The 10,000-nt window shown below is 43.4% G+C and overlaps 1 protein-coding gene across 2 annotated transcripts in view; it reads left to right on the top strand.

Moving 5' to 3' along the window:
* LOC122263866 (thyroxine 5-deiodinase) overlaps positions 1 to 10,000 on the top strand; it is a 20,065-nt gene that overhangs the window by 9,335 nt on the left and 730 nt on the right. The window contains exons 1-3 of one of the 2 annotated variants that reach the window (XM_086547275.1): positions 4,569 to 4,748; positions 7,782 to 7,891; positions 8,960 to 9,146. In XM_086547275.1, coding sequence (XP_086403401.1) covers positions 4,722 to 4,748; positions 7,782 to 7,891; positions 8,960 to 9,146 — 324 coding nt within the window. In that variant the 5' untranslated portion in view covers positions 4,569 to 4,721. Of the gene's footprint in view, positions 1 to 4,561; positions 4,749 to 7,781; positions 7,892 to 8,959; positions 9,147 to 10,000 lie in introns of those variants that run through there. The other variant, XM_086547276.1, reaches the window with a different exon arrangement.

Genomic DNA, 10,000 nt, shown 5'->3' with positions numbered 1-10,000 from the left:
TGTTCTTGTTCTCGTTTTTATTTCAGTTTTTCGTATTTGTTCTAATCCTTATTATTATAATCATCATTAATAGTAGTAGTAGGATAATGATGCTAATGATCATTCTTATTATCACCATTATCGTTTTCATTATTACCATCATCATAATAATCATAATAATAATCATTATTATGATTATTATTATTACTATCATTACCACTACTATCATTACAATTAGTGTTATTATCACTATAATTATTTCATTTATTAAGATTATGCTTAACATCATCTTTATCAACATCATTATCATTATCATCATTGTCACCATAATCATCATTACCCTCTCCTTTATTCCTCTCCTTTGAGACGAAAATAAAGAGGAAAAGCCATGAAGGCAGAACAGGACTCCATAGCCAGAATAAAGTTCCAAAAAAAACTTTTTGCATAAGAAATCATTCGTTTATTGACAAGCAATTGATTGCATGATTTCTCTCTCTCTCTCTCTCTCTCTCTCTCTCTCTCTCTCTCTCTCTCTCTCTCTCTCTCTCTCTCTCTCTCTCTCTCTCTCTCTCTCTCTCTCTCTCTCTCTCTCTCTCTCTCTCTCTCTCTCTCTCTCTCTCTCTCTCTCTCTCTCTCTCTCTCTCTCTCTCTCTCGCGTGTTTTTTTTTACCTTTTGTATCGCTTGACTCTGGGCTCTCGGTGGCCGCTCCTTTGCCCTCGGGTTGATTTGTTCTTTCCCTCTTTTTCTCGTTTCTTTCTGTCTTTGTGTTTGTATCTCTCTTTCTCTTTCTCTTTTTCTCTCTCTCTCTCTTCCTCTTTCTCTTTCTTTTTCTTTTTCTCTTTCTCTTTCTCTGTCTTTCTCTGTCTCTGTCTCTGTCTCTCTGTCTCTCTCTCTCTCTCTCTCTCTCTCTCTCTCTCTCTCTCTCTCTCTCTCTCTCTCTCTCTCTCTCTCTCTCTCTCTCTCTCTCTCTCTCTCTCTCTCTCACTCTCTCTCTCTCTCTCTGTCTTTCTGTCTCTCTCTGTATATATGTATGTAAGTATATACAAATCTATGTATAGATTTGTACACACACACACACACACACACACACACACACACACACACACACACACACACACACACACACACACACACACACACATACACACATACACACACACACACACACACACACACACACACACACACACACATATATATATATATATATATATATATATATATATATATATATATATATATATATATATATGCATATGCATATACATATATATATATGCAGACATATTATTGAAGAATGAATGGAAATACCAATATGGGATTTAGTATTTGGTGAAGTTGGGTATTGAACAGCTCGTGCATATAACCAAATCCAGCCATTCACTTCGTCATTTATTCACGTACTCACATATTCTGTTATTTAGTTATTAGTTCATTCATTTTTTAGTTTTTTTTTAGACCAAGTTATTCTTTTCTTCTTCAATTCCCCTCCGTTTTTCACTCATCCCCTTGTCCTTTACTCATAATTCCTATGGTGTTTATATTCGCCCTTCCGTATTTTATATTCATTGCTTTTTCTTCCTTTATCCATGCATCCTTATCTCCCTTCCTACCACTTTTTTACTCCTCTTCCTTATCCATCCATCCATTTCCCCTCCCTTCCTCTTTTTCTTTCTCCCTTCATTTATTCATGCATCCATCTCTTCCTGGCTCGCTTATTCCCTCATTCCACCCATTCATCTCTTCCTCCTTTCCTTCCTCCCTCCCTCCCTCCCTCCCTCCCTCCCTCTTTCCCTCAATCCATCTATCCATCTCTTCCTCCCTCCCTCTTTCGCTCAATCCCTCTCTTCCTCGTTCTCTCTTTCCTTCTATCCCTCTCTTCCTCCCTCCCTCTTTCCCTCTACCCATCTCTACCTCCCTCCCTCTTTCCATCTCTTCCTCCCTCCCTCTTTCCCTCTATCCATCTCTTCCTCCCTCCCTCTTTCCCTCTATCCCTCTCTTCCTCCCTCCCTCTTTCCCTCTATCCCTCTCTTCCTCCCTCCCTCTTTCCCTCTATCCCTCTCTTCCTCCCTCCCTCTTTCCCTCTATCCCTCTCTTCCTCCCTCCCTCTTTCCCTCTATCCCTCTCTTCCTCCCTCCCTCTTTCCCTCTATCCCTCTCTTCCTCCCTCCCTCTTTCCCTCTATCCCTCTCTTCCTCCCTCCCTCTTTCGCTCAATCCATCTCTTCCTCCCTCCCTCTTTCCCTCTATCCCTCTCTTCCTCCCTCCCTCTTTCCCTCATTCCCTCTATCCCTCTTTCCCTCTTTCCCTCTATCCCTCTCTTCCTCCCCCCCCCCCTCTTTCCCTCTATCCCTCTCTTCCTCCCTCCCTCTTTCACTCAATCCATCTCTTCCTCCCTCCCTCTATCCATCCATCTACTAGAAAACTAGGAAGGCAAACAGCTCTCCAAATTGTAATATAAACAAAATCATAAAGCAATTTCAGCTCTCGCGTTATCAAGTGCAATTCAGTGACTTAAGCCAGCAACGTGTGCAACAGACCAAGAAAAGGATTGCTATATTGCGCTGTCATAATGTGTTATATATTGCAAGGATGCATGCAATGAGAGAGCACCATATCGTCTAATTATGTTAAAAAAAAAACGAAAAAAAAACGACGTCATTAAAAGCAACGTGGATTTCCCTTATGTTCTCTGTCCTTTTTTTTCTTTCGTATTAGTGAGTCATAAGAGGGAAAGTGAATAAAGCAGGGCAAGAAGGGGAGGAGGAAGTAGCGAGGCAGACAAATGAATTATGAATGACATGATAAGCATAACCTTTCGATTCTAGCCGTACTGCCTGCTAGTCCAATAAGTAAATCCAATCCTTTTACAATCTGTTCGAATTCCGTATATATGTATTCGAATACTAATTGGTTTCAATATTGTTTTTTGTTGTTATTAAAAATGTTCGTTAGCGCATTTTTTCCATGATATTTTTGAGTGAAACGTGTGTGAGGATAAGGAAGAGCGAAAGGGAGAAATAGTTGGAAAAAGTAATTACAACTCGTAAGAAAAATAAAGGAAGAGGAATACAAAATATGAGAGAAATGTAAGTAACGAAAGTGAGAGAATTGAGCGAAGCAGAGAGCGGTCGAGAATAGGGAGGGGGGGAGGGGAAGACAAGGGGGATATAACATGAATGGATCTTGCATATTGCACAAGAACAAGTCTCGCTCTTCATCGCTTTTCTAATGCTGTCATTCGAACATGATGGCTCTGCATGCTATGTTCTTCGATCTCTTGTCCTCTTTCCTGGGGGCCTGGCTTCCGGATGTGTTTTTCGTTTTGGATTATTTTTTCATTTATTTATTTATTTATTTATCTTTTTTGCTTCCGAATGTGTTTTTCATTTTGGCTTATTTTTTTCTGTGTTTTTTCTTCTTTTTTTTGATTCCGGATGTGTTTTTCATTTTGGCTTAGCTTTTTTTTCTGTTACTTCTCGCGTCTCTAATTACCAGTTATTCTGTTTTCCATATTCTGTAAATCTTAAATCAGTTAACATCCAACAGACTCAGTTTTCTCTTCTCTCCTCATTCCAGTACCACCTTTCTCTTAGTGATCTCTTTCGTATACTCTTTCTCCTACTTCCACAACCCTCTTCCTTCCTTCTTTCCTTCCTTCCTTCCTTCCTTCCTTCCTTCCTTCCTTCCTTCCTTCCTTCCTTCCATCCTTCCTTCCTTCCTTCCTTCCTTCCTTCCTTCCCTCCTTCCTTCCATCCTTCCTTCCTTCCTTCCTTCCATCCATCCATCCTTCCTTCCTTCCTTCCTTCCTTCCTTCCATCCATCCATCCTTCCTTCCATCCTTCCTTCCATCCTTCCTTCCCTCCTTCCTTCCATCCTTCCTTCCTTCCTTCCTTCCGTTTTCCGTTCTCCCACCCTCGCGCCACGCCCCCAGACACGGACGGCGAAGGGCGCACGTGCCAGGATTCTTAGAATGAATAACGAGGGATAACGGGGGGATTCTGATGGGTGTCCGATAGATGTCTGATTTATGCATGGAAGCGAGACGGATGTGCGTGTCCCGAAGGCATTGAGCTTCCTGGAGAACCTGAGCGATTGCCTTTGTAATGACGCCCTTTTGCCACACCTCTTTGACTCCGCCCCCTTTTTCCCCCACTACCTGTGGTGTGACACTGTTATGAAAGATTTGTTGGTTGCCACGTGCTTACTATTTGCTTGACAAATTTCTACTTGATTTTCTGTTATTATTTTAATCATTCATTTATTTAGAATCATTATTGGTTGAGAATAAATATCTTAAGTTGAGATTTTATGATTATGCCATTGTTATGTATGCGTCAAAAAATATATATATAATAACGTAACGAAAATACACAAAATTTCCCCGACATGAAAAAAAGAAATACCAGGTAATATATAAACACAAATCCCGATTCCCAAAGAACATATAAACACAAAAATCCCAATAGAGAATCCAAAAAAAAAATAAACATCAAAAGAAAGAAAAGAAAAAATCCCTAACCTAACCTAACCCAGCGACACCAGATGACCCACCATGACCTCTCTACCTCTCTCTCTTCCAGTGCGCTTCGGGAGGCCAGAATCCAAGCCGAGTTGGACAAGATAGCGCCAGATCCTTCGGTCTTGAAACTAGAAGGACGCTCTGTCACCGGGCTCTTGGATGGCGCATCTCCTTCGCGTCCTTTCGTCATGAACTTTGGATCATGCACGTGACCCACGTTCATGGCCAGCTTGGAGCGGTTCCATGAGGTGAGGAAGAGGTGGGAGGGTAGAGAGGGAGAGGGGGGTCAGAGAGGGAGAGGGAAGGAGAGGGGGAGAAGAAGAAGGACGAAGAGGTGAGAAAAAAGGTAGGGGGGTTAGAGAGGGAGAGGGAAGGAGAGGGGGAGAAGAAGGACGGAGGGGGGTTAGAGAGGGAGAGGGAAGGAGAGGAGGAGAAGAAAGACGGAGGGGTGAGAAAAAAGGTAGGGGGGTTAGAGAGGGAGAGGGAAGGAAATGGGGAGAAGAAAGACGGAGAGGTGAGAAAAAAGGTAGGGGGGTTAGAGAGGGAGAGGGAAGGAAAGGGGGAGAAGAAGAAGGACGGAGATGTGAGACAAATGGTAGGGGGGTTAGAGAGGGAGAGGGAAGGAGAAGGGGAGGAGAAGAAGAACGGAGAAGTGAGAAAAAAGGTAGGGGGGTTAGAGAGGGAGAGGGAAGGAGAGGGAGAGAAGAAGAAGAACAGAGAGGTGAGAAAAAAGGTAGGGGGGTTAGAGAGGGAGAGGGAAGGAGAGGGGGAGAAGAAGAAGAACGGAGAGGTGAGAAAAAAGGTAGGGGGGTTAGAGAGGGAGAGGGAAGGAGAGGGGGAGAAGAAGAAGAACAGAGAGGTGAGAAAAAAGGTAGGGGGGTTAGAGAGGGAGAGGGAAGGAGAGGGGGAGAAGAAGAAGAACAGAGAGGTGAGAAAAAAGGTAGGGGGGGTGGGGGTTAGAGAGGGAGAGGGAAGGAGAGGGGGAGAAGAAGAAAAACGGAGAGGTGAGAAAAAAGATAGGGGGGTTAGAGAGGGGGAGGGAAGGAGAGGGGGAGAAGAAGAAGAACGGAGGGGTGAGAAAAAAGGTAGGGGGGGGGGGGTTAGAGAGGGAGAGGGAAGGAGAGGGGGAGAAAAAGAAGAACAGAGAGGTGAGAAAAAAGGTAGGGGGGGGGGTTAGAGAGGGAGAGGGAAGGAGAAGGGGGAGAAGAAGAACGAAGAGGTGAGAAAAAAGGTAGGGGGGTTAGAGAGGGAGAGGGAAGGAGAGAGGGAGAAGAAGAAGAACGGAGAGGTGAGAAAAAAGGTAGGGGGTTAGAGAGGGAGAGGGAAGGAGAGGGGGAGCAGAAGGACGGAGATGTAAGAAAAAAGGTAGGGGGGTTAGAGAGGGAGAGGGAAGGAGAGAGGGAGAAGAAGAAGAACGGAGAGGTGAGAAAAAAGGTAGGGGGTTAGAGAGGGAGAGGGAAGGAGAGGGGGAGCAGAAGGACGGAGATGTAAGAAAAAAGGTAGGGGGTTAGAGAGGGAGAGGGAAGGAGAGGGGGAGAAGAAGGAGAACGGAGAGGTGAGAAAAAAGGTAGGGGGTTTAGAGAGGGGGGGAAGAAGAAGAACGGAGAGGTGAGAAAAAAGGTAGGGGGTTAGAGAGGGAGAGGGAAGGAGAAGGGGAGAAAAAGTAGAACGGAGAGGTGAGAAAAAAGGTAGGGGGGTTAGAGAGGGAGAGGGAAGGAGAGGGGGGGAAGAAGAAGGGCGGAGAGGTGAGAAAAAAGGTAGGGGGTTTAGAGAGGGAGAGGGAAGGAGAGGGGGAGAAGAAGGAGAACGGAGAGGTGAGAAAAAAGGTAGGGGGTTTAGAGAGGGGGGGAAGAAGAAGAACGGAGAGGTGAGAAAAAGGGTAGGGGGTTAGAGAGGGAGAGGGAAGGAGAGGGGGAGAAGAAGAAGAACAGAGAGGTAAGGAAAAAGGTAGGGGGGTTAGAGAGGGAGAGGGAAGGAGAGGGGGAGAAGAAGGAGAACGGAGAGGTGAGAAAAAAGGTAGGGGGTTTAGAGAGGGGGAGAAGAAGAAGAACGAAGAGGTGAGAAAAAAGGTAGGGGGGTTAGAGAGGGAGAGGGAAGGAGAGGGGGAGAAGAAGGAGAACGGAGAGGTGAGAAAAAAGGTAGGGGGTTTAGAGAGGGGGGGAAGAAGAAGAACGGAGAGGTGAGAAAAAAGGTAGGGGGTTAGAGAGGGAGAGGGAAGGAGAGGGGGAGAAGAAGAAGAACGGAGAGGTGAGGAAAAAGGTAGGGGGATTAGAGAGGGAGAGGGAAGGAGAAGGGGAGAAAAAGAAGAACGGAGAGGTGAGAAAAAAGGTAGGGGGGTTAGAGAGGGAAGGAGAGGGGGGGAAAAAGAAGGGCGGAGAGGTGAGAAAAAAGGTAGGGGGGTTAGAGAGGAAGAGGGAAGGAGAGGGGGAGAAGAAGAAGGACGGAGAGATGAAGTGGAGGTGACAAAAAAGGTGAGAGAGGGATGGAAAGGGAGGAAGAGGGTGGGAGGAAGGAGAGTGAGAGAGAGGAGAGAAGTAGGTGGGAGAAAGAGAAAGAAGAGGAGAGGGAAGAAAAAGGAGGGAAAGGGAAGAGGAGGGAGGAAGAGGGAAGAAGGAGAGAAAGGGATGATTAGAGAGGAAGAAGGAGGGAAAGGGAAGAGGAGGGAGGAAGAGGGAAGAAGGAGAGAAAGGGATGATTAGAGAGGAAGAAGGAGGGAAAGGGAAGAGGAGGGAGGATCAGAATAGTGTTATTGATCTGTCATTTTCATTTGTTTCATATTTTACTTATCTGCTTATTCGTCTCTCTCTCTCTCTCTCTCTCTCTCTCTCTCTCTCTCTCTCTCTCTCTCTCTCTCTCTCTCTCTCTCTCTCTCTCTCTCTCTCTCTCTCTCTCTCTCTCTCTCTCTCTCTCTCTCCCCCTCTCTCTCTCTCTGTTTCTCTCTCTCTCTCTCTCACACACACACACTCTCACTCTCACTCTCTCTCTCTCTCTCTCTCTCTCTCTCTCTCTCTCTCTCTCTCTCTCTCTCTCTCTCTCTCTCTCTCTCTCTCTCTCTCTCTCTCTCTCCCTCTCCCTCCCCTCCCCCCCCCCCCCCCCCCCTCTCTCTCTCTGTTTCTCTCACACACACACACACTCTCACTCTCACTCTCTCTCTCTCTCTCTCTCTCTCTCTCTCTCTCTCTCTCTCTCTCTCTCTCTCTCTCTCTCTCTCTCTCTCTCTCTCTCTCTCTCTCTCTCCCTCTCCCTCACTCTCTCATCTTCCTTCCTCTTCCTCTCCACAGATGTCAGAAGACTACTCCGAGCTGGCAGATTTCGCGTTGGTTTACATCGCGGAAGCTCATCCTATCGACGGCTATTTTCTCAAAGACAATCTGCAGATTCCGAGTCACAAGTAGGTGTTCGCTGGAGGTTTATTTCGTGTGTGTTTCCGTTTTTGTTTTTTTGTTGTTGTTGTTGTGTTTTAGTCTGTGTGTGAATGTGTGTTTGTTTGTATTTGTGTGTGTTGGTATGTCTGGATGTTCGTTTGTTTGTTTGTTTGTGGGTTGGTATGTCTGGATGTTTGTTTGTTTGTTTGTGTTGGTATGTCTGGTTGTTAGTTTGTTTGTTTGTGTGTTTGTATATCTTGATGTTTGTTTGTTGGTTTGTATGTGTTGGTATGTCTGAATTTATGTTTGTTGGTAAGCGTGTATATGTATGTATATGTGTATATCATAACATACACCACATCAATAAACCAAACACTATTGATAATAATATTTGAGAACCTTTCCGCTGTTCTCACGTGAATAATTATCACGAAAACCACTACAGAAAGGGAATAGTAAAGAACATAAACATTAATTCATTTGAAGCCATTTTGGTCCCACTTCGACAGCCATTGTGTGCTTGCGTGTGACTGTTCGTGGTAATGATAATCTATATTGCTTTATAACAATAACGGTTATTTGTTATCATTGCTGAAGGTGTTAAAGTTGTTTTGTTTTAATATTATCAAACTGTATTTTGTTCATCATTGTTGTTGCTATCATTATTGTTATTCTTATTATTATTTTCATTATTATTATTATTATTATTATTATTATTATTATTTCTCATTATTGTTGTAGTTATTGTTGTGATTCTTATTACCATTAACATTAACATTATTATTGTTATCATCATTATCATATAATCAACATTATTTTCATCATCATTGTGGTAATCATTACTAATATCACCATTACAATCGTCATCAGTTCAAAACAGAAAAGGAAAATTGTAACTTACTACATGACAATCACAATAAATAAACAAAACAATCATGTCGAAAATAAATACAATTCCATAAAACCACACAAACACGACGACCCCACAGAAAAAAAAACAAAAAAACATTTAACCCACCAACCCGGCGCAGCATCTCCTCCGCAAATCTAGCTTATCCTTATCCTTATCTTTATCCTTATCCATCCACCCGCAGGACGCTAGAGGAACGGTACAAAGCCGCTCAGCTGATGTTAGACCAACAGCCGCAGTCCTGCCCCGTGTTGGTGGATAGACTGAGCGATGAAGCCAACAAAGCCTATGCAGCGAGTCCCGGTCGTTTCTATATCGTTCTGGAAGGCGTTGTGGTCTATAAGGGAGGACAGGGACCGCTGGGCTATAAGGTTTGTTTTTTTTATTTTTATTTTTTTATTTTATTTTATTTTATTTGTGTGTGTGTGTGTGTGTGTGTGTGTGTGTGTGTGTGTGTGTTTGTGTGTGTGTGTGTGTGTGTGTGCATGTGCATGTGCATATATTAACACCGTACATCCCTAACTGGACGATTACCAAATCACATCAAGCTAGGTGTGCTTGCGTGACTGCTACGACTCTCAAACCGCCTTTGTTACCCATTAAGAGTCGTGCGAGAACCCAGTTTCGTGTCACTTTTTCCCTCGTGCGTGAGTGTGTGTGTGGGGGGGGGAGGTTAGGGGTACCTTTCGTGACGTCCTGAATAAGGTTAGATTTTAATTATAAGGAACTTGAATTACAGAGAAGGAAGTGATGTTGATGATTCATTTAATGCTGTTAATGGGGTTCCTAGTGTAGTTATCATTGTGATTATTATTGTTGCTGCTCTTGTTTTGTTTACTTATTATCTCTTCTTATTTGATTTGATTTTAGTTTTCTCTATCTATCTATCCATCTGTATCTTTCTCTACCAATACCTATCCATATCATCCTCTGTATTTATCCATCTATTTATTCGTGATTTGTCGTTCGTGATCTTACCGGCTCTTTTAAGCGAGTGATGAGAACATTTATTTTCTTGGTATATTAAAAAAAGAGAGAAAATGGTATAATGGTCAGTCATGTGTTACGTGCAATCAAACAGGGATAATTTCATTCCATAGGCACCATATACTTTAATAATGATAGTAATATTGATAGGTTCACATGGCAAGATTATACACAATGGCAGAGAGAAAAACCGGATCAGCCATTCATAATGAGTTTTTCATTATTATTTTTTTTTGTG

The sequence above is a fragment of the Penaeus japonicus genome, unplaced genomic scaffold (genome assembly GCF_977035675.1).
Source record: "Penaeus japonicus unplaced genomic scaffold, GWHDUDI00000001_assembly GWHDUDI00000019, whole genome shotgun sequence".
Classification (NCBI taxonomy): domain Eukaryota; kingdom Metazoa; phylum Arthropoda; class Malacostraca; order Decapoda; family Penaeidae; genus Penaeus; species Penaeus japonicus.
Note: the sequence above shows the minus strand (reverse complement) of the source record. Positions and strands in the feature narration are given on the sequence as shown.